At 38.6% G+C, this 25,370-nt stretch overlaps 1 protein-coding gene across 1 annotated transcript; it reads right to left on the bottom strand.

Moving 5' to 3' along the window:
• Positions 1–1,184: 1,184 nt before the first annotated feature.
• Positions 1,185–25,167, bottom strand: eif5 (eukaryotic translation initiation factor 5). Its single transcript, XM_057859757.1, has 11 exons — positions 25,057–25,167; positions 24,318–24,572; positions 15,870–16,155; positions 15,701–15,782; positions 11,995–12,167; positions 11,676–11,918; positions 11,443–11,604; positions 5,480–5,641; positions 4,194–4,358; positions 3,985–4,128; positions 1,185–1,644 (listed from the first exon to the last, which is right to left on the bottom strand). The coding sequence occupies exons 3-11, from the start codon at positions 15,939–15,941 to the stop codon at positions 1,555–1,557; spliced, it is 1,293 nt and encodes a 430-aa protein (XP_057715740.1). The 5' UTR covers positions 15,942–16,155; positions 24,318–24,572; positions 25,057–25,167; the 3' UTR covers positions 1,185–1,554.
• Between the last annotated feature and the right edge of the window lie 203 nt (positions 25,168–25,370).

The raw sequence follows: 25,370 nt of genomic DNA, 5'->3' as shown, positions 1-25,370 counted from the left end.
ATGGGGGGGGGGGGGGGGGGGGGGGGGGTAGAGCAAGTGCAGGAGCCCAACTCAGACAAGACTTTCAGTGGCACTGTCGCACCTGTATCTGCGACAGTGCAGTAAAGCTGCGTGTGCTAAATCTGTTGGCCCTCTGAGCGCCCCTGCTGGCTGGGGGCCCCAGGCAATTGCCTGGTTTGCCGACTGGGATGCAACGCCTCTGCGTGTCACTGTACCTCCAGTCATTTTTACCAAGAAGTGGTGTTGCTATAGGCTTAAAGAAATTAAAGCGTGATTAAACACCCCTTCATTGGATGACAAACATTGGCATTTAAACCTTTTCATGCAGTCAAACATTGGCATTGAAACCTTTTCATGGAGTATTCCATTACCTTGATTTGCTTGCGGTCAGGAATGTGAGGTTTTTTTGGATATTGTACATGTGGCCGTTCTGCAGGTAGGTCAAAGTTTGTTTATGCTTTACACTTGGAAAAGTGGGGGTGCTGTTTAGATGCCAAAACGTTTCACTAAAGAGAGTCAAAATTTCTTTAAAACTTTGTTAAACCCTTGATATGGCAAGTGACTTTTTTGGTAGTTAACAAAAAAAAAAAAAAAAAAAAAAAAAAAAAAAAGGCAATTTGAGAAATTTTGGGAATGCTTTCATGAACACTTATAAAATAAAAAAAAATAAAAAAGGCAATTTGAGAAATTTTGGGAATACTTTCATGAACACTTACAAAATTGAAGAAAAAAAATTCAAAAGAAACCAAAAAATGCCCCAAAACCAATACGAATGGACCAGTCGTCACAAAATTGACCAATAAACAGGAAATCACCCATAACTTGCCTCAAATCCACCAAGTAATATGAAGGTACCCAAAAATTAAATGGAAGCGGCTCAAAATTAAGCAGGCCAAAATCAACACGACTTAACAGACCAGCATGAAAGCATTACCACACAATTTCTCCCATAATTTACAACGTTGAAGACCAAATAGTCACTTGCCCTATTGAGGGTTTAACTGAGGACTGGCTGTGAATGCTCATGTTTTGTGTCACTGACGGCGCTGTACGTCCAATCCATTTTGACCCGGAGGGACAAATGAACATTTGTTCATTCACCCCTTCTCATCAAAATTGATTGGACGCCCTGCACCATCAGTGGGAGCCATTCAGTTTGGTCATAATATAAAGCAGTAAGAATGAAAGCAGCAGTTGTGGATAGCAAAACATTCATTTTCTTTATTGATTGGAAAAATACGAGGGACCAAAAAAGTGCACTGCAGTGATCCCCGGAAAACAGGCATGATTAAACCCCCCCCTTTCCCCACAGACGAGCGCCACCGTCCCATCACTTGGAACATTTTCACGGCCGGGACGCACGTCAACGTGACAAAATAGAAAAGAGTGATGTGCAGCCAACTAGCTTACGTGCACATGCCTCGAAGCAGGGGGCGTGGTTACAGGGTGCTGAGTGGGAGGAGTTACTAAGCCTTTTCGAAACTGGGAGTCAAAGCCACAAAACAAGAAAGCGTCGTCATCAATATGCTAATTGTAGTCACGATGATTATTGTCTCAGATGGCGTCAATATCGATGTCTTCCTCGTCCTTCTCAGCTTTCACAGTCTCCACTTTTAGCTCTCGGGCCGACGAGGAATAAACCACCTGGTGGACACATGTGGAATTCACATTTAACCAACGACAGCTTCCATTAACGCCAGGGGTGCCACATTATTTTCATGGTTAAGATTTTTACTTTGTGGTTTACATTTGAATAAGAAAATATGCACTGGTAAAAGTTGAACAATGAATATTATAACTGATTACTTTTCAAAGCAAATATATCTGGTTGATTACCAAGGTAATCGAATGCTTTTATCGTTCAACCTTCACACGCCGTTATTATTTTAATTAAAAATGAATATTACATTTCTTCCATTTTGATTTTTTTTTTTTTTTAAATCCTTGAAAATTTTTTAATTAAAAAACATTCTAATCCATTTTTTTCAAATTCAAAATATTTTTAAATTTACCATTCCTTCCCCTTTTACCCCCCCCCCCAAAAAAACAAAAAAAAAAACAGTATTTTAAAATACACTTTGTTTTCAAATTCATAACATTGGAGATAAAAAATAAATTCCTTTTTTTCCCCCTACTGAAATAAAATCTATTTTTTCCCCAAATTCAGAATTCTTCCCCCATTTGAAATAAAATCTAAATTGAGTTTTTTCAAAAATATTTAAGAAAATCTGTTGCTCCCTTTTAAAAATAATCAAATAAGACAAATTTCTTGTTCCATTTTGTTGTTTTTTTTAAACAATTTTTTTTTTTTTAAATCAACAAAAGTTTTTTTTTTTTTTTTTTTTTTTTTTTAAAGTAAAGCTAAAGGGGAATTTTTTTTTTTTTTTACTAATAACTCATTAGCTGCCATTGACTATAAACAGAAGTCCAATCCTCTCCCAGTCCAAATGGATTGACATCTACTAAACTCATTTAAATGGTGCCACGGATAGAAAGACATGTAGTTCCTACATTTGTAAACTTAAAAAAAAAAAAAAAAAAAACTCGTAGCTCACCATTGTTGATGTCGCTAGGCGGTGACGTCACATGGGCTCTGCCATGCTTCCACAGTGTCATTGTTTTAACTATATAAGGTAGTGATCCAAATACACCACAAGATGTCAATGGTGAGTTTTAAATTAGAGATCAAGCCAATGAGTGCGTTTTGTCCCTCGACAGACGCAATAGTTCCCCGTTAACTGTGGGTCTATTGTACTTTACGTTCATTTGAATGTTGTCTTCACAACGTACAAGACTCCTGATAATGGCTCCCAGCATCATAGTTTGTACATTGTGACTAAATATTGCCATTCAGTGTATTTTTTTTTTTTTAGCTAAACGAGTTGCTAAAACGTTTGAATAGAGTTTGACCAAAGTCCGAGTAATTTTGCATATCTATTTTGATTGTGAATGCCAGTTCTCTTTACATTGTTGTTTAATTGTGTGAGAATAGGGCCTCATTAATACAGATTAAAGCGCTTTTCATTTTGTGAACTTTTTTTTTTTTGAGAAATATTTTTTTGTGTTCTCACTATATGATATTTATTTTTGTTGTGAAGTAGTTGCCGAAGCTTTTGCCAATAAACGGTGCAGTCCAATGAACGCCTGTGTCCACTAGCCTCTAAGATCTCGATGCGCAAAATAAGGAGTCATTAAAATCTGTTGGGCGTTAATACATTTTCGTGGTGCTTATTCACCGGGAAGCAACCGGCAGGATGATCAACAATCTGGACATCTGCTTTTACATGACAAAAATAAGGTAAACCGCCATTAGACGTCTCTGTAGAGGCAAACATTTTCGTGTGTTGTGATGCACGGCCCCGGGCTGAATCAAACTGCTGTGTCTTACTGTATGCCCTAATCATATGTAAAGCACACGGCAGCTCTGGATGCTAACTATCTCCATAATAATACTGGAATAAGTTGGATCACACAATAGTTTACCGTGAAGATCTGCAAACAGTTTTGACATCACTCTCCTGCTATCGTCACCAGAGCAGGGGAGTGCTGTCACGAGCGAACTTGACACATGAACGCAACTCTACTCATTTACGTCTTTTGCTTTTGCTGTACTTCCAATTTGAACCGGAGTGGAACATGTGAAGGGCTGAACAGAGGACATGTTACTGTAGTTAAAAAGAGTGACACTGTGTTAAGTCCGGCAGCGTGGCCAAGTGACGTCACCGTCCTGTGACGTCAACAACAATGGCGATCAACTAGCTAAAATAATTTTACAAATTTTATTATAATGAAAACATTAAGCGGGGTTTTAATATCAAATTATAACTCGTACTAACATTTATCTTAAGAACTACATGTCTTTCTATCCGTGGTACCCTTTAAATTCAAGGCAAAAGGATGACAAGAGCCACATGATTAGAAGCCCATTATTGCCAAAGGCAATGAAAGCGTTACGGCCATCTGTTGACGTCGCCCGCCCATTACCTCGACGTTCTCGTCGTCGTCTTGGTCGTCGTCCTGGTCGCTGCCCTCGCTCTCCTCTTCAGCCTCCTTCAGCCACTTGATGAAGGGAGCCGCCTTGGCATGGATCTCCTTGGCCAGCTCCTTTGAGACGTACTTTTTGGACACCTGCGGCGTGATCAAACAATCCGTTAGTGTGTCGACAGTGTGCCAGAAGAACGTGTGGGCCCAACCTTCTCAGCCCAGGCAAAAATGACATCTTCCTCCAGGAGGTCGGCATCGTAAAAGTCTTTGAGGATGATGGGAACTCTCTGCAGCAACTGGACTTGGTGCAACTTCACCACACACTCGAAGCCTCCCAGTAGGTACTTTTGGGCCTTCTTGTTGTTGTGACAGAACTGAAACAAAAAGGCAAAAAAATCAGTAAATTGTGGGGATGTTTTGCAAAGCGAGTTCCCCGCAAACACTCATGGTTGCGCCAAAAGCATGGTTTTTTTGACCCTGTCACCCAGTCTTCATTTTCAATGTCAAAAACATTTTACCGTATTGGCCCGAATATAAGACGGCCCTGATTATAAGACAACCCCCTCTTTTTCAAGACAAGTTGGAAAAAAGACTTTTTGAACACCAATTTTTATACAGAAAATAATTACAGTACATCTGAAACAAATTATGATAACAATATATTTGAGAGAAAAAGCATGTTATTTTGCCTCATTCAAATCTTAATCTCTGAACATTTAAATATGTAAACTAAAGTGCAATCACATTCGTAAATCAATGGCTTCTGGTTTTTGAAATGTAAATAAACCAATCTATTGCGATAAAACAACAAAATTGGAATAACTGCATTAACCATCAAAGTGAGGTCTAACTGTAACTGTAGTCTTGAAGCTAATCTGAATACAATAAAATAATGCAAACTGGTTAAACTTGAGAGTACCTGAGATCTGTCATGACAACATTAATCTTCAAGTTCAGCATTCGCTTAATTGATATCTGGCGCCATCTAGCGTCGTAAATGGGTATAATGTCTAGACCCCGAATATAAGACTCACTTTTTCGGTCTTATTTCAATGCAAAAAAAACAGCATCTTATATTCGGGCCAAAATGGTAAATGTCAAATTCCCAAAATTACACTTTGGTTTAAAAAAAAAAACAAACAAAAAAAAAAAACAAAAAAATCAAAACAAAAATGATTCCACCAACTCCACCAAAATCTTTCCTACACAGTAGCAATGGCCCAGAAAAATGTTTATTCATTCCTATTCATTTTTAGATTGGGCCTGCAAAAACACTCCATTGGTGTTCATCATTTTTGACAGTTTGTCTCGAGCCAAATCAACAGAACTGGGAACACCCCAACATTAACAGGAAGTAACCTGTAAATGTTAAAAAATGGAATTGACCCATGAGAGTTTACCGATCAGCAACACAGAATACCAACGCAATTTCTCCAGAAATTACATTTTCTAGTTTCCAGGTAAAATCAAGGTTTCTATCCAAACTTTGACGCACCCGCAAGAAGTGTCGCTTGTACTTCTTGAGCTGTTCACGGATGTTTTCATCAAAGAGGAGCTCGCTGAGGATGAGTGGGCCCATGGCCTTCACGTCCAGACGCTCCGCCTCGGCCAGAATCTCCTTGTCAGCAGTGTCAACAGTGCCTTTCTCCTTCCTTTGCTGAAGGACCAAAAAACAGCAGTCAGGAGATGCCATTTTGAAATGTTTACACAGAGTGATGAAAAAATAAACTTTTTTTTTAAAGCGTCTATTGTCAGACATGAGCAAGTGAGCAATATCCCACTATTTTAGCAACTGTGGTAAATTTGGGATTAAATTAACAGTATCCTAGGTGAGATGTTGCCGCAGTCAATGAGGAATCTCAACAGCAGATTTCAATAACGCATTTGTGCAGGAGGACGCCATCTAAAAAGGACGTACCGGTAATTATTATTATTATTTTTTTTAAATATGCCATCATTCATTTCTTAAATGGCATTTAAGGTTTTAATTAACTTTTCACAAAAGCGCCCCCACCCAGTTATAACTGCCAAGCAGAAAAGCTTCATTTTGGTATTAGTCTTAAGCAGGGGTCCCCAAACTACGGCCCGCGGGCCGGATACGGCCCGCAGCCACATTTGGTCCGGCCCCCTGAACAAAAAAAAAAAAAAAAAAAAAAATTTGTAAAAAAACAAACAAAAAAACAAAAAAACAAAAAACAAAAAAAAAAAAAATTTTTTTTTTTTTTTTCCAATAGAGTTATTTATGTCCTGGCTTTTTTCTGTGAAGAACTGAGCAATGGTTATTTGGTTATTATTTATTTAATTAATACAGTATTATTATATTATATTACATTACATGATATTATATTATATTATATTCAGGGGTGCACATAAGTGGTCCGCACATGCGTACTGGACGTAGACAAACGCGCTGGCCCTCAACGGCTTCCATACGCTTTTGCAGAGACGTCACCGGAGCTACCGAAAAAAAGGACTTTTGCTGAAAAGTGGCTACAGGAGGTACCATGGCTAGAAGTGACTGATGCTCGCACGGAAATGCGGTGCAAAATGTGCCGTGAGAATCCCAATGTCGCCGATTAGAGCAACGCATTTTATGTAGGGTCAAAGAATTTCAGCCATCCAAACTTTGAAAAGCACGAAAAAAACAGAGCATGTGGCAATTAAGCAAACTATCGATGTCAAACAGGACCCCACTCGCCCTATGGACATGTGGCGGAATAGGGCGGAATAAAGGTAATGAACAGCGACATGCACTGACAAACGTGTTTTTGCTCGCATTTTACAAAGCTAAAGATACACGTTCAATGAGGTCTTATGAGGAGGACATCCCACTTTTAAAAAGGCTTGGAGTTAATGTGGGAGCCGCATAATGCCCTTTATTTTGAATTGGTGCTTTTATGTTTATTTCTTTACATTTCACTTCAAAGTAATGGCAATTTTGTTGTGCCAGTTGATGTTAATCAAGCATTAACTGTTAATATAATTAATCAAAGTTAATTGGCTCTAAGTAAAGCTTGTCATAAATTTATCGCATCAGGTGGGTCGGCTCTCAAGCTCAATGAGGACCAAGTCACATCTCCAGGTCCTCCTCTGAGAACCTGGGCAAAAAAATTATGTGCACCCCTGATTATATTATATTGTATTATATTATATTATATTAAGGGCTGTCAAAGTTATCGCGTAAACGGGCGGTAATTAATTTTTTTCATTAATCACGTTAAAATATTTGACGCAATTAACGCATATGCCCCGCTCAAACAGATTAAAATGACAGCAGTGTCATGTCCACTTGTTATTTGTGTTTTTTGTCTCCCTCTGCTGGCGCTTGGGTGCGACTGATTTTATGCACCATGAGCATTGTGTAATTCTTGACATCAACAATGGTGAGCTACTAGTTAATTTTTTTGATTGAAAATTTTACCAATTTTATTAAAACGAAAACATTAAGAGGGGTTTTAACATAAAATTTCTATAATTTGTACTAAAATCTATCTTTTAAGAACTACAAGTCGTTCTATCCAGGGATTGCTTTGACAGAATATTAATGTTAATGCCATCTTGTTGATTTATTGTTATAATAAACAAATACAGTACAGTATGTTGAATGTATATATCCGTCTTGTGTCTTATCTTTCCATTCCAACAATAATTTACAGAAAAATAAGGCATATTTTAGAGATGTTTGAATTGCGATTAATTACGATTAATTTTTAAGCTGTGATTAACTCGCTTAAAAATTTTAATCGTTTGACAGCCCTAATTATATTATATTATACTATATTATATTATATCATTTTTATTTTATTTACTTTGGTTCCGTGAAGAATCCAGAAAGGGTTATTTGATTGTGGCTTTCTGAAAAACAATACATTTTTACATTTAGGCACTCCTGCAATCGTCACACTTTTTCTGTTACAAACTGACCCCGGCCCCTCATCAGAGAAGAGAAGGGTTATGTGGCCCTCACAGGAAAAAGTTTGGGGACCCCTGGTCTTAAGTATTGTTAGTAAACAGCTTGTAATTGACAAATTCCTGTCCTCATTTTTAGAATTTTTCTTTCAAAAATGGTGGGCTTTGGTGACCCTGATGAAAACAAAGATTAACATAATAAAAAAACATAATTTACTTAGTAGCGCGAGGAATTTATACAATGGACTAGAATGATAGTGTACACTTTAGCTTAACAAAGTTAATGGTGTGCTTTAGTGCTGCAACGATTACTCTAACTCGAGTAATCGATTAGAGAAAAAAATATTCAAATTAAATTTTGGTGCCTCGAGAAATTGTTTAATTTAAGTGGCTTTGTAATGGTTTGTTTTGAAAGTGTTTGCCTTTAGTTTTATTGATATGGGTGGATACACTGCCCTCTAGTCAGCCCCATTTCACATAGCTGAATCTAGCTGCTCCCTGTTAAGACCAACATAAGCTAGTTTTTGTTTGAGCTAATGTTTTTTTTTTTTTTTAATGCATTTGTAATTTAGTTTAAGGTCTATTTTGCAGTTTTTTGTGGGAATATATGTTTGAACTATTAAGAGCATTGTAAAAAAACGTTGGCATTTTATAGTATTTAAACTCGCGAACATTTGCTATGTAGTAAGTTAGCCAATTGTTCTTTTGTTGTACATATATCCTCATTTATTTTTATACCATTAGAGGCTCAGGTCAGGTATTTTATTTTTTTATGTTCCTTATCCGATTACTCGATTATTCACACTAATTCATAGATTAATTGACTACTAAAATAACCGATAGCTGCAGGCCTAGTGTGCATATACAGAAAGTAATACAGTAGTAGAAGTATGACATTGTTACTATTTGTTTTTGCCAGTGTACAAAGTTTTTGCTATTCTAGTTTTTGTTGATGAAAGTTGTTGAGTCGTTTGTCAGCAAATATGCAATGTTTGTAAGAGTTAAATATCACCACTCCCAGCTAACATGTGCATGGTGTCTTGTATATTAGCATTATAATTAGAGCAAGGCGGGGCAAATGTTTGTAGAAATTAGATGTTCTTTCCTCAATGATGTCATACTTTACGGATCGGCAATGACAAACATCAGGTCATTGGACGCTGCCACATGTACAATAGCCTTTATAGACCCTACCCACCGACGTCACAAAACCACGTGCTCGCTGTATGGTTCCGCCCACTTGTCCGTCATTTTGTCTCTGTATTAGCATTGGTTTCAATTGATCGAGGAATTTAAAATGCATTTCATGGAAGACCCGGTGCTTTCTGATGCCGTAAACTCACTGGATGTGTTGCATAAAAGGCGTTATGTGGAAAAGCTTCGTTCTATACAGTCGCCAGATCCATATTTGATGCCCAAATCGATGTTTTTCGACCCACTGTCTTCGCCCTGTCTGCCTGACATCTGCTACACTGATATTTACAATTATCTTGTCCACACAAAATCAGCCTATTCTCACGAAAATTTGAAAAACTTCAAGAGCTTGGAGGCTTATAAATACTTCGTTGCTGGTTGGGTGAAACAGGTCCTCGTCCACGAAAATTCGGCAGGAATCTATCTTGTGCTTGGAAAGGTGAGTTACGAAATTTTCAATTCAAAATCTTTTGTTATTGCTAACATCCACTGTCAAGTCTAATGTATTTCATGTCGTTTGTCAATGGAGTTAAGGCTTTTAATGTTTATATGGTTTAGCGATAGCACTCTCACTACATACATACGTGTATGTTGTCGGCGATTAGCCTTGCAATGATCTTAATTGTGGTTATTTGTCAGCCCAAAACCCTCCAAGTATATCTTAAATGCATCTTACCGGATATAAAATGACTACTACATAGTCTGTGGTGATTTTTTTGGTGCCCAGTTTTCACGTCGAATTGCAGCCGTCCATTTTGCTCTCCTCTTTGGATCCCTCGGAATACGGTAAAACTTCAAGTCTCTCCTTCCATCTTCTCTGTTAGTGCAACCAACAGCCACACACGCCTTCACCATTTTGATTATTAATGTTAAGGAGCAGAAAAACACGCCGTAAATAGGAGGAATGTACGTAGCCGTAACAGGTTAACACTATGTTTTGACGGACAATTGGGCGGTACCATTCAGGAGAGCGGAGTTGTGACGTCACGTGGGTAGGGTCTATAGAGATTGTAACATTACGGAGCAACAGTCATACTATTCAAATTTAAAAAAAAAAAAAAAAAAAAAAGTATACAGGTTAAAAACTGAAAAGGTAGAATTTTTCAAATTTAATGTATTTTCATTATTCATGTGTCTTTACATTGTGTTCATTAGTAATTAAATTTATAATAGAGCCGAAACAATTACTCGAAAAATTCGAGTAACTCGATTTTAAAAATTGATCAAGGAATTTTCTCCGCCTTGAGGAATCTTAATTTTGCCAGCTCTTAGCATGACGTTTTGCCTGGACTACTTATAATGCGGCACAACGTGCTGACGTCACGTGCGTACATGAAGAAGACTGAGGCGGCGGATCTATTTGATTTCAACCATGCATGAATATAGAGGTAATGACGAAGAAGCCGATGAAAGCAAAGAGAAAGGCACCAAGAAAAAGCAGTAAATGTCAAAAGTGTGGGAGCATTTCAAGCTGGACACTAAGGCGAACACAGTTTCATGTATTCACTGTAGGACAGAGCTTGCATAAACACTACAGCACGTCTTCATTTTTGCAGCTCCACCGAAGCAACCCAGTTTACTTCAAGAGCGGGGGAGCGATACTCGGGAAAAGGTAAAATTAACGTAGCACTAATTAAGATTACCCTTACTGTACCTTGCTATTATAACGTTAGCCCTGTGGAGGGCTAGGTTTCTATTAATTATGACTATTGTTGATGCATGGCTAATGTGTCTTTCATACAGGCTTTATTTAATCTGTAAAAACACAGCGCTGTAGAGTGATGAGGTTGTAAAATAAAAAAGCTAACTGTCAATTTTAGCTCAGTAGTCCTTGATGGATAAAACAAGGTAGCATCAGCGCCTAATGGGCACCAATATAACAGATATATATTTATTTTGAATGCTGCAAAAACAAACTTATCAGGACTTACAATTTAGACCAACTTAAAACTAGAAATTTAAAATAGCTTGACAAAAACGGAAATTCAAATGAAACATCTGGGGAAAAACACCTAACGTTTAAATGATGTTGTGTTATCAAGCATAATGGCATTTTTAGGTAAGTTCTTTTTTCCCCCCCCTAAGATTTTAAGCTTTTTGAGTGAAAGCAGTGAATGTTGTTTTTTTTGTAGTCATATCCGAGATGCAATTGTTGGCCATTTTGAAAAATGTATATCTAAAACACATTTTCTAAAAATGGTTCAACATTAGGTGAAATGTCTTGTTTTGCCATGTATTTTTATAATTGCTCTTTACCTAAAAATGTTCTATCCGATTAATCAATGGAATTTTCAATAGAATACTCTGTTACTAAAATAATCAAAAGCTGCAGCCCTAGTTATTTGCGTGTATTACTTTGACAAAGTTGTAGAAGAGGTTGACTCTCTCCTCCAGCGGTTTCTCCAGGTCCTCGCTGAGCGTCAGATTCTTGGCGTGGTCGCTGATCTCCTCCATTCTCCTCCTTTGAGCCTCCTTGGTGGTTTCTTCCCCCCAGTCGTCATCGTCATCATCTCCGTCCTAAAACACAAGTGGATGTGAGCGAGGGGTTACCGAACTAGCGTCGCTGGCGGGAGGGACGGCCCACGCACCACCGCGTCAGGGGCGTCAAAGTTCTCCTGGTTTCCGGCTTCTCCACTTCCGGATCCGTTCTCTTTGTCCTTCTTGCGGTTCTTCTTCTCTTTCTCCTTTTTGGCTGTGGCGGATCCACTGTCGCTAGCCTCGGGCGGGTTTTTGAGGATAAAGGTGCAGAGTTTGTGTCTGGTGTCCAGCATGCCACGGTAACCGCACGCCTTGCAGGAAGTGCCGATGGTTTGCTTCTTAGGATTCACGTTCTGCGAGAGAATTAAGAGTAATCAGCTTCTCCTTCGTGGCCGACGCTTTCAATCAGAGGGCGGAATAACTTTTTACCAGATCTGTTTCCGGGTTGTCGCATTCAGCGCACAGCACAAACTTTCTGATGAACCCGTCCAGCATGTCCTGCAACTTGTTGGCCTCGTGCGAGCCGTTGACGATGTAGCGGTCGTTTTTGGTATCAAACTGGGTCTGAGCGCCCAGTTCGCAGCCAAAAAACTTGGTCGGGTCTGACAAAGAAAAAACGGAAATATAAATGTTGGCAACGCGTCAAAGTTAATCATTTTGAAGCCAAATAGCCAAAATACTGTTCAATTAATAAATTAGAAAATTAAAATTTTAATTTTAATATATACTTGGGTTATATTTTATGATTATAAATTTCAAAAACTGCAAAAAAATTTGAGAAGATTTAAAAGGGATCCACCTATAGACCTGTAGATTTTAAAAGATATAACGTTCGAGTTAAAATTGATATTTAACCCCTCTTTATGTTTTCGTTTTTATAACATTTTGTAAAATTAGTTCAACTAGTAGGTCGTCATTGTTGTTGACATCGCAGGGCGGTGACGTCACAAGGTTCCACTGCCGGATTCTAGAGTACGACTCTGGCGACAAACATGTCATCTGTTCAACCCTTTAAATTTTGACCAGAGAGGAACATTAATTAGCATGACATCACTGTCGATATTTCACAAAACGAGCAGCAAAGGTAAAATGAACAGGAAAGACCGGATAACACGAGACAAGAGTATGGCAAAACCGGTGTTCTGCGAAAATGTGCTACACAGGCGAAACGTCCAACAAAAGGCGAATTTGACACCTGAAGTACTACCATGCGCTTTCAGCTTGTCTTGTTTAGCTGCATACAGACAGAACATACCAAAGATCTCTTTAATACTTCAACATAGTAATATCAAATAAGGGTGGTTTAAATATGCTACATGACTAATGTGGTCAACAGATCACCAATCTGCTTTAAAGCTACCACAAGAAAACAATGCCTCAAAATATGAGAGGGAAACATTCAAAAAGTATTTTGAGGCAAGAAAACGGTAATAAAAGACTCTATACAAACACAAATAGTAAGTACTTGCCGGTTTTATCTTATGAGCGCAAGTGTTGGACGTCTTGCCGCGTAGAAGGTATTGCAGTTACCCGGTAGTATTCGTCATGGACAGTGATAATCTACGCCAGGGTTCCCCATCTGCCTGGCCATGGAACGGTACGTGGCGCATTTGCTACCGGGCCGCACAGAAATAAGAATTTAATAACGACCGCATTCTGGCCGAATTAACCCTGTGCCCCTGCTTAACACACCAATATCCCGGTCTACTCTAGATATAATACTACGGGATAGATTAGGATGTCGTCATAGAAATCCATTGATTGGACTGCTAGCAGTACATCTTGTTTGTGTATATAATATATCGATGTGCGCTTGTCCTCGATGATAACGTATTACTGGGCCACGGGCACAGCACATTTGTTCCCGGAAAGAATCGGCCCCCACACAAGCGAAGATGACTGGAAAACAGACATCTTTGGAGATATTTTTACGGCGAAAAGGGCACCTGACGAGCCTACAACCTTGAAGACCCACGAACTGCGAAGGAGTGGATTCGTGACCCATTTGTGAATAAACCGAGTGATTCGAGCATGTCTGGGCAACAGGAGGATCAACTTGTAGGGATCGCAAATGACGGCGACCTTATTAAACGTACATTTGAGACAACAACTCTACCGAGGTTCTGGATTTAACTCATTCCGGAATATCCTGACATCGCTACGAGAGCTGTGAAAACCTTGCTACAATTTTCAACATCATATCTTTGTGAAGCGGGCTTCTTAATTAATGCTTAACAACAAGGCGAAGTCGTTAATGGTGAGAGCGGTGTGCAGTTGTTGTGTGCAGCTAACATGGCAAGATGTATCTGAGGAGAACTTTTCTACAAGTCCTTCCATGATCAAACGTAAGTTAGTATTCCTTTCAAGAAAGTTTGTCGTGTTTACTTTGGAATCGCTGCATTTGCGCATTTTGTGGCTATGCTTAACGTTACGCGCATGTGCAGAACCGCATCGTTGCAATTTTTGATGGGTTGCAAAATTTGTCAGAACACAGGTCCGTGAAACAAAGACCCAAATAACACCGGTCCATGGTGCAAAAAAGGTTTGGGATCCCTGATCTACGCCATCACGCTGAGCATCCACTGCGCGCTTAAAACATGGCGCCCTCCGTAGGCCAAATCATGTACTAAATACAGTAATTTTCGGACTATAAACCGCTACTTTTTTCCTTAATTTGGATCACCCGGCTTATGGTCCAGTGCGTCTTATTTGTTGATTTATTTGGGTTAATAGGTAACACTTCATTTGAAAGCGGCGTCATTAGACTGTCATAAGACCGTCATAATTATGACATGACACTATCATGGGCAATACTGAAGGCTTATGTAATTAGGTGTCATCGAGCAAATTATGTCACTAACCCCATTTATGTCCAGCGTGGCTCTTTTACATCCATTCAAAAGTGAAATAATTTGCCGGATAACACTAAATGACGTCAGTTATAAGCATTCATTAATCCTCATTACAGTTTCATGTCGTAATAATGACTGTCTAATGACAGTCTTATGGCAACACTGTCAAATAAAGTGTTACCAAATACCATAACTAGCAGTTAATGAAACAACCGGAACAGTAATTGAAGAAATAATTACCACAGAACATGAATTTTGATTGCTATTTACATCTGTAGCATTGCAATGCAATCTAGGAGGCATGTTGGACAACGACAGTGTTGACAGCAGGTGGCAGCAGAGGTTGACTGTCTCCCACAAGGGAGCAGTGATGGCCAAATGAAGCCAATTGGACCAAAGCTTCATGGTGGTTCATTTGGTCTTATGACAGTCATATGATGCCACTGTCAAATAGTGTTACCGGTTAATATCTTTTTGTGTAAATATCCCTTAATACACTGAGGACAGCTGCGGCTTATAGTCCAGTGCGGCTTATCTATGAAAAAATGCTGTTTTCGTGCCAAATTTGGTGGGTGGCGGCTTATAGTCGGGTGCGCCTTATAGTCCGAAAATTATGGTATTATAGATTTTTAAATCAATGGCAAAACTACTGGTATGTTTCTATTTATTTTTATTTATTATATTTCAGTAAAAGAGAACAATTGTGGCTTATTAGAGCCTGCAAGTCTAAGTCTGAGGTTCCCTTTAAAATAACTTTTCACGGCACGGTAGCCTATCCTTTAATCAAAATGTAGTCCAGACCGCAATAAATCGACAATCTAATCAATGATCAAAATTGACTATTTTTTGTGGTTTATTGTTTAGAAACTTTAATTGAGCCTCTCAATGCTTAACTTTTTAAAGTAAAAAAAAAAAAAAAAAACTAGGGTAAAAATGTTATGAGATGTTCAATTGTAAATATCCTTTTTTTTTTTTTTTTTTTTAAATTTAGGGACAAAAATCAGCATTTAAAATTTTAACAATAAAAATCTGAATGTTTTAGATTTTACATTTAGAAATTGCATTTTTTAAAATAACTTCATTAGGAAAAAAAAAATCAAAACCAAATTTCTTGAGCCGCTCAACAGTTAATATTCAAGTTTTTTAAGTTTATAAACTGTAAATATTCTTGATTTGAATTTTACTTGAAAAATGGTGTGTAATGCTTTTTGAATTATTAAAAAAGTTAAATTCAACATACTAATTTACATTCAATTACATGTGGGGGGGAAAAAGTGACATACATGTTGGAGGCCTGTTCAGCGCCTTTGCAACATCGACCATGTTGACAATGACCGTCTTGATTCCATTACCTTTTCCTTCCACCTTAAGAAAACAAACAAACATACAGATGTAATAGAAATATGGCACTGGAAAGCAGTGGTCGCGACCGCCTGGGTCAGACGCGGACACCTTTGCAATCAGACGGGGCATCTTGTAGCGGTAGAACTGGTCTGACACGCTGCGGTTGACGTTGACAGACATGTTTGCTGGAGGGCGCTACTATCAGCAGTGAAATAATAAGAGGATCGTGATTGGGGACTTTCCGGGATCTTCTGTCTGGAAAAGAGGGGATGACATAAACGACTGCAACCGCGCTCGGTCTCTGACATGAAAAATGCCGTGCCGCTGTGGCCGCAAGCTCCCCGCTTGAAGGCTAGGTTTCCACCACACAGGTTCCAACGGCTGCGCAACAGCTCTGTAACACACAACATTTTCATATCAGGAGATTGACACTAATCGGAAAATACCTTCTGATGAAATTGGAGGAGTAGGACATATTTTCTGAAAGCCTTATGACATTAAAATAAAACATTTGTTGGGAGGGTTGGCTAGTTACCGATTCTTAGCCAATAATGTCAACTTTACAAGACATTTACAACGATTGATGGCTATAGATGAGGACTATTTAGACTGGACGATGAAATATCATTAAACGCCATCAGTCGGAAGGTCGATGTGTTTTAGATTTAGTATCGTTACTAACAAAATGGCAGTTACAGTTCCCTCTGAGTAAAAAAGTTCTTTTTAGAGCTGATCTGGTTCATCTTTCACCCTCAAATGGCAGATGTTGAGTTTAAAACAACCAGTTGCTCCCGTTTTATGAGCCCCATAGGAACCCAGAACAACCATTCGCTCACACACTCATACCTAGTGCCAATTTAGAGTGTCCCATCAGCCTCCCATGCATGTTTTTCGGATGTGTGTGTGTGTGTGTGGGGGGGGGGGGGGGTTACCGGAGTACCCAGAGAGTACCTGCCAGAGCCCGGGACTGAACCCTTTATCTCAGAACTGTTGAGGCGGACGTGCTAACCGCTCTCCCACCCTGCCGCCTAAATGACTTTATTTTGTACTAAATACCATGTAAAAATGTTTAACATGCCCTGGGTGTCTCGCCGGGTGTATTTTTTTTTTATCTCAGCACAATGACATCTATATGATGATAATGTAATTGGTTATTGCATTACATTACCATATCAGGTCAGAAAATACCCCAAAATCCTTCAATTCCAACTGCACAAATAACAAAGCATGAGCCATCCTATTGCGAGAGCATGAGGGCCCTCAGATTTTGAAATACACACTTTCGAGTAATGCTGACTGCAATGATCTATGTAATTTTTTACAGTGCTTTAAAGACCCCACGTGATTAATCACTCCACTGAAAACGTGCGTAGCAATAAAAAATGATGTTGCTGACAAAGGTTGGATTAGGAATATTACAGAGCTTCATTGACATACATTAGCTATGTCTCAATTGAGGGGACGCACACTGCGTAGGCAACTTCGTATGCTGTGGAGGAAGGGCACTGCACCACGCTGCAAATTAAGGAAGGACTGAAAGGAAAAGGACAATCTTCCACCAACCAAATAGAACAGTCTACCGTTCAGTGTATTACCTAGGAGTGTCACTGCAGTTCTCTTATGTCATATTAGTTAGAGCTGGGAATCTTTGGGCACCTAACGATTCGATTACGATTCAGAGGCTCCGATTCGATTATAAAACGATTATTGATGCACCCCCCCTCCCTTTTTTTTTTTTCTTTTTTTTTTTTTAAAGTTTTGTACTTTAGTTCCAAAATTGTTCAAAAATACTCTCAGGGTAAACCAAACTACTATTTCAGTATCAAGTTAACATATAAATAAATAAATATACACAAATAACATTAAATAAAAAAACTCCAGTCCCCATTCTGTATCAGCAGCTTTAAACTACATTCAATTAATTTAATGTTGTGAATCAACTGGAAAGTTGTTAAAATTGCTCCCGTTATTCCATAATTTCCCTTTTGTCTATTTTCGACATGTGAAAGTTTTAAAACTATTTTAAAGATAGATTTAAGTCAATATTTTACCGATTTAGGAGTATTTCAGATAAAAAGTTAATTAGGTTTGCTTGGAAGGTTCGCTACAACAGCCTTGCAGGAAGTGTACTGCTTTAAGATGGCGGCCGTTTACTAACGCCCGCATCTAGCTTTTTGTAGCTGTGCTGCTAACGCTACCGAATCTATAATGCATCTAGTCCTATATAAATGATCTCTACTGTAACATGTGGCTGTACTTTGTAGCAGCTTTTCGGCAGCAGTCAGGTATGTTGTTGTGTTTTTTTATCTCGTGGCATGAGTTGAGCTAGAGCCGTGAGTTGAGCATTGGCATTACTCGAGGGGCCGGGTAATGAGAAGCATGATGTTTAGCTACTCTCGCTCCGTTCCGTCTCGAAGACCGCGCGGCGCGCTGAGTGTGTTGTACTTCAGCTTTACTTGGCATATTTCAATAATCGGAATTTGGATGTTTGTGAATCGTTCTCGAATCTTCCACGGCCGAATCGCGAACAATCTAGGAATCGGAAATTTTGCACACCTCTAATATTAGTACAGTACTTTAAAATTTATAGTTTGAACCTCAAACATCTGAAAGTATTTAGCCCTAACAAAACAATCACCTTAATCTCTTCCTGTTTGACTGCATGTGACCTTGATGGCTTAGAGTATCTACTTTTTAGACTCAAAGGCGCATTTGAAATCTTTTTTTCCCCTAAAATTGACAACGTGCTTTACGTATGAATTTTGGTTCTGCCTAATGACCTCAAACACACTTTTCAGGCATTACTGTTATACTGCTCCAGCAAAGTGCTCAAGACACATTCACCATTTATCAAACCCATAAACATTAAAACAATTACATTGTTAAAAAACAAAAAAATGAAGTGGATTGATGCAATAAGACGCCTTATAATCAGGTGTGCCTTATGTATGAAATTAATCTCGTTCAGTTATACCGTATTTTTCAGACTACAAGTTGCAGTTTTTTTTCTCTCCATAGTTTGGCTGAGGGTGTGACTTATACTCTGGAGTAGGGCTGCAGCTATCGATTATTTTAGTAGTCGATTAATCGATAAACTAGTTAGTTCGAATAATCGAGTAATTGGATAAACATAAAATTAAAATACCTGAGCCTCAAACAGTATTTAAAAAAAAAAAAAAAAAAAAAAAAAAAATCTATGTACATAGCAAAAGTCCGCTAGCTTAAATGCTATAAAATATGAACTTTTTTTTTTTTTGCGCAATGCTCTTAACAAATGGTTCAGACACATGTTCCCACAAAAATTGGTTAAATATACCTTTAAAATAAATTATGAATGCATTAAAAAAACATTAGCGCAAACAAAAACCTAGCTTATGTTGGTCTTAACAGGGAGCAGCTGGATTTGGCCATGTAAAATGAGGCAGAAAAGAGGGCTCTGCATCCACCCAAATCAATAGAACTAAATGCAAACACTTTCAAAAACACAACATTATAATGCCACTTTAGTTAAACCAATATTCGAAGCAGCAAAATTCAAATATTTTTTTCTAATCGAATACTCGAGTTAATCGATTAATCGTTGCAGCACTACTCTGGAGCGACTTATGTAAGAAATTATTAACACATTATTATATTATTTCACATGTTATTTTGGTGTTTTGGAGTGACACTGATGGTTTGGTAAACTTGTTAGCATGTTCTTTTTGCTATAGTTATCCGATTAACTTAATAGCCATGTTACGTTAACATACCGGCCACGTTCGCATTTCGTTGTTCATAATCATGTAACTATCATACTGTACACTTATTCAGCATGTTGTTCTCTATTGTATATTTATTTTAAATTGCCTTTCAAGATGACATATCTGTTCTATGTGTTGAACTTTATCAAGTAAATTTCCCCCAAAAATGTGACCAATACCCCGGTGCGGCTTATGTTTTTTCCCTCTTTGTTGGGCATTTTATGGCTGGTGCGACTTCTAGTCCGAAAAACACGGTAGTGCCCTTTATAACCTGAACAATATGGTAAAATAGCTATACAGTATATTTTGAATTAAGTTAAATATTTAGCTTTTTATCTCTATTTAAAATAAATAAAAAGCAAGATGCTTGAAAAGGAGTTTTTTTGGGGGGGGAGGGGGCTCTAGTAATTTACAAACCCGAAACTTCACAAAGAAAAACTTGTAATGGAAATGCCCGAATTAAGAACTCATTACACAAAAATGTTTACACTTTCATGAAGTTTTTTTTTTTTTTTCCCCCCAAAAGTCATCTCAATAATCAAAACAAGAGTGCAGTGGAAACGTTCTTATTTTAATTTATACGCCTCAGAACATAACATACTGAGTCACATATTAACTTCTCCACACGGAGAAGTTTTGGGCGTCAATCTTTATTTAGTAAAATCACACAGGATGAGACTTTGCCAGAGTTACAAGGGATTTTTGAAAAAAGCCGACAGTGAACATTTTAAATATCCCTTTTATTTTGGCAAAAATCTAACGGAAACGACTATTTTCTCTAAACAATTCACAGACTATAAAAAGTGGTCGATTAATCGTGGCAGCCCTATACAAAAATCACCTTAATCTCTTCCTGTTTGTGTGTGACCTCAGCGGCTTACAGTATTTAACGACAGCTTCTATTCTCTCTTACACAAACATACACTAAAAGAAAGTGCTGATCAACAAAAATGCTCCGCACGCGCACTCACTACCTCTGATCTGGCACAGGCAGATTAGGCCAGAAGAATAGAATAGAGGCCACCAATATGGGATTTGAATGTTCATCTGCTCACAGGCCATATTTAAATATCCTTTGATTTCATAAGCCCATCTTTCACAAGTGGTCACTCTTTTTTAAAAATACATTAAACCTGCAATTACAATTTTCATAAATTCCGATTCAGCTACTGGTTTGGTTCTTTATATCATCAGAAAAGAGGCAAAAATTTTGAGTCTTCAAAGTAAAATCTCAAAATCGCGTTTCTAGACCGGTGTTCTTCTTATAGTTGTACGGTATGCTAACATTACATGACGCTAGAGAAGTTAGCTCGGGCCAAAAAATCCAGCCCGACCAACCCGGCCCGCGGGTATTAAAGCCCGACCCGGCCCAAGTCCTGACCTTGTTACACTTGATTTGCAGGCCAGAGCCCGAAAAAACCTGAAATTTTATGTCTTATTTGTAGGCGTGAGACCGGGTAAAAAAAAAAAAAAAAAAAAAAAAAAAAAAAAAAAAAAAAAAAAAATGTTTTATTTGTGAGGACTGAGGAGGAAATACGCGGATGCGATGCGTGGTGGCGTTTTGGGTCATCACATTTGTGACGATGCCGGTGCATATTTGCATAATGATAACAAATTAAAGCCTGTCTTTTGTAACAAATTCTCCCAGTTAAACAAGACTAAGATGGATATTCAATAAACATTTTTATCATTTATGTGTGTGTGTGTTCTAACCGGCGGATAATGGACTTGACATTTATTTTAATCTCTTCGAGTTGGCAGAAAAAGTTAGTTTAAATAGTTTACAAATTTTTATGATTTTTATACATGCATTTACACAACGAAATAACGCTGGAAAAGCTTGTTAAATATATTTTTTTGTATGAGACCAAAGCGCCACATTCGTTTACATTTAGCGAGGCTGACACAGGTTTCTGTATACCATCTTCAACAATCAATCTGAAGCCCTTCCATACCCCACTCCTACTGCGGTGCATGTTTTCCTTTTCAATTCCCCCGTCTTTAGTTTGTTTTTCCACTTCTTGCTGCTTCATTTCGAAAAGGAAATACCATAATGCCCACTCGCGGAGGGCGCCAGGGCGGGGGTTAAAAAGAGCGGGGCCACGGCGTTCACGTGTGCAGGCATGCACAGCGCCTTCTCCGTTTTATCCAAATTATTTTATAAAAAGTATTCCTTACTTTAACAGCCATACATCGTTTTAATATAAATATATGAAAATATATTTAAACATTTTTGGCGAGAGAGAACTCCGGCCCGACCTGAACGTAAATTCTTGACATTTTGGGGTTCAGGCTCAAGATCTAAGCTCTATGACGCATGAACAACGAACTGAGAATGTGCACTGTTTGTTAATGTAACATAGCAATTGAGAGTTATTCAGATAACTATAGCATAAAGAACATGGTAACAAGCTACAATGATATAATGTGTTAAGTATTTCACACATAAGTCGCTCCAGAGTATAAGCAGCAGCCTCCGCCAAACTATGAAAAAACTGCAACTTATAGTCCCAAAAATACAGCAATTAAAAAGTTTTAAAAAGAAAATGCTACATTAATTGGATTTTTCTTTATAAAAATAAGCTTGTAAATAATTGCCTTTTCATTTTGTTACAAATTTAACTAATTCATAACCAAAAACATATTCATCCATCACTTGAACATTTATGTTCGTTACCTAAGGTGCATAACCTACACACCCTAACGTTCTACTACTCATAACTAATGAACGAAAAAGTAGTAGGTGCTTTTTTACTACATAATATGGGAATATCTTTTTAAGTTATGTGTTCATGAAGCCACCGAACAATATTCTTGGGCGCTTGAATGATCAAAACTGGCACAGGAAGGGATGTATCATGAAAAAAGCCTGGGAGTGGAAGTTTTTTTCTCTGATTTCTGTAGGCCTTGATCGAATTGTTTTATCTTTGTAATAAATAATGATTTTGCAAACATCCGTTTTTTGCCTTGGGAAACTTAATTAGCAACATAATTAGGCTCGAGCGTTTACGTCACAGCAGCACGGGATCGTGCGAGATTTGCGACAACGCAGCCATTGCGGAAGCACGTCTGCATCACGGGACATTTAAACTTAACGGCAAATACAATTGAACTACGAGTGCCAAAGATGGAAAAATGTAGGGAAAACTTGCCAGTTCGATACAGAGACAAACTTGTTACCACGGCGAAGGACAGATATGTGAGCAATTTTAAGGATGTGAACAATGTTGACCGTCACGAGCAAGCCGAACACAAATGGAATAAAGATGTCGACAAGCTTCCACCACTACGCGAAATGGACATCATGCTGTATTTAGTGTTTGGTGTATGTTACTACACTCATCAGCAATTCCGAAACTACAAATCGCTACAAAGCTACGAACAGTTTTGCTGCGGATGGGTGCAGGATCTGCACATTATGACCATAGCAAACGGCAACACCATCTTTCTAGCAAAGGTAGGCAATGTGTGTTTACATTAGTCTGTGACCACGGATGTACAAATTTTTTGTTGCAGAAAATGTAGCCTGTGTACAAATTCTTTGCCACTCTCTCACGTCAAAATATTACAGCTTTTTCATTTAGCAACGACAGGAATTATGTCTTATGAAGACAATGCACATGTATGCGTGCTAGTTGTTTAGCTGTAGCTATAGCTGACAACAGGCCGACTTAGAGCGTAAAGTTACTGAAATTTGCATAAACAAACGAAATTAACTTACCGGAGTGGAAGTGCATAGAGCAAACTCAGTGTGTAACTGGAGAATCAAACGTTATGCCCTTCCTTCTGATCGAGGCCACCCATGCCATTCTTCGACGTTTAGTAAGTTCAGATATGACCTTTCCCTCGCCTTTTCTCCATGTAGGGATCCGGAAGAAACTCAATGGTGTTCCGTCGAGCTGTACATTCTCCTTTCTATTCGATCGGTTGTTTCAATTCTTTACCGCATAATAATTTCCAACCATTTTTAAAGAGCGACCTGTGTTGAAATGCCTCACTGTTTATGTTTCTCGCTTCCAAAATGGCGATAGCGGTGGAAACCTCGCGAGTGCCACGTCATGCGCTCGAGCCTAATATTCATAGTCCAACTTTTCGGTCCATAAACATGAGCTCGGTTGTCAAATCACCAAAAGAATAATCGGTGATTAGTCAAATATTAAAATAAGCGGTTGAGGCAGCCTGAATTGTGACACCATTAGTGTAAATCACCACATTCGATGCTGTGTGTATTAAAAATCAACAGAGTCGAAAAGCATGTGTTCCTGACAAGCTTGTGCTCTTTGCCAGCACATTAAAAGAATCTGCTGACCAGGATTGAACACATGCATATTGTGCAATCCAACTGAGGACACGAGGGCAGATCAGACCAGAAGAAACGAACAAACAAAATAGTCAATGGCCGCTGTGGCTTTGAAGAATGTCAAATATGTTTGGGAAGGCCCGCGATTGTGCAAGGGCAAAAGCGTTTCTACTCCACACAAGGCCAACTCTTGTTTGTAAGCCCACAAACAAGCAGGCCTTAGCGAAAGCTAAATTAGTGACTAATACCGAACTATTTGAAACTCCTCATTGCTATTTTCACACGGACGCCATTAAATCAGGCGCTGGAGCAAAGCCCAGAAGCTATTTCAAGGGGCAGGTTACTTAGCTTAGTTCATTAGCCTAGCATGGTGCAGAGTGCGTCATCGGGCCAACGCACACGAGTGACTGGGAGACGCCATTTTGATAGCGCCACTAAACAAATAGCGCCCGTAGCTATGTAATTCCACTCATGTAGAAGATAAGAGACTCCAAAGTATAGTTTCTGACTTACCGTTTTCGCAAAATAAAGACATAAACACAACGCTGATCGACCCAAGAGGCGCAGTGAACGATGTCGAGGACTGCCGCTGATCTTGTATCGATTGCAGGCAGCAGGCAGGCTTCTCGGGTGCTGTGTGACGGGGGGAAGATGAAGGAGGAGGGGGCCTCTCTCGCTTAAAAAAAAATGATCGGGAAAAAAATGGGTTTTGAATGGGGCAAAAATATCAGCGAGCCGCTGGATCCCAAAATGTTCGGTGGCGTTGACCTTAAAAAACGAAGGAAAGAGGAGGTTTTATTGAGCAATTTATGAATTCAGAAAAATCCACTAATCCCGCAGTGGGTGTACGGTCTCAAAGGTTAAAATGTGGCCGAATTCGACAGTATCACGCGGAAACCTTTTCACATTACACAAAACCTAATTATAAACGATTAACCCGTAGATTTTTCTAAAAAATATATATATCTAGGTACAGCCAGCATTTAATGCCTGAAAATAGCCTCATCCCTACTGGTTTTCCAGGAAATAGTCGGAACCCAGATGCTAACAGGGCGAAAAACTGTGACGTCGTTTACTAGCTTGGCGCAGTCTACGTATATTTAAAGAAAAAAAATGGAGTTTAAAATGGCTTTATCCAAGATGCCGTTAGCTCGATACATTTCACCGGTTTCACAGCGACCGTGTCATAATGTATTTCATGTCGAGAAGACTTCTGTAATATGTAATAGATGAAAAAATAGCTGTTCCTCACCTCTAGAATGTTCTGCGAACTACGGCTGCTCGTTCCACACGTCGCTTTAACCACTGAATGGTAAAAGCACATTTGTACGCAGCGAAGATTGCCATTTCCGGCAATGACATTTGCAACAAAATAAGATAGCTTTTGAAATGCTGAAGAACAAATAAACACTAAATTCGGATAAAAATATGCCAATTTTACTATATTATAATGTTATAAAACAACACATTTAAGGCAAATGAGTCCTTGATTACACAAAAAAAATCGCACTTGTTTCTATGCTTTTGTTGTGACATTTCTTAAACAGAATTAAGACTTCTACTCGT

This window comes from Corythoichthys intestinalis, chromosome 15 (assembly GCF_030265065.1).
Source record: "Corythoichthys intestinalis isolate RoL2023-P3 chromosome 15, ASM3026506v1, whole genome shotgun sequence".
Classification (NCBI taxonomy): Eukaryota; Metazoa; Chordata; class Actinopteri; order Syngnathiformes; family Syngnathidae; genus Corythoichthys; species Corythoichthys intestinalis.
This window is presented reverse-complemented; position numbering and strand designations above follow the sequence as displayed.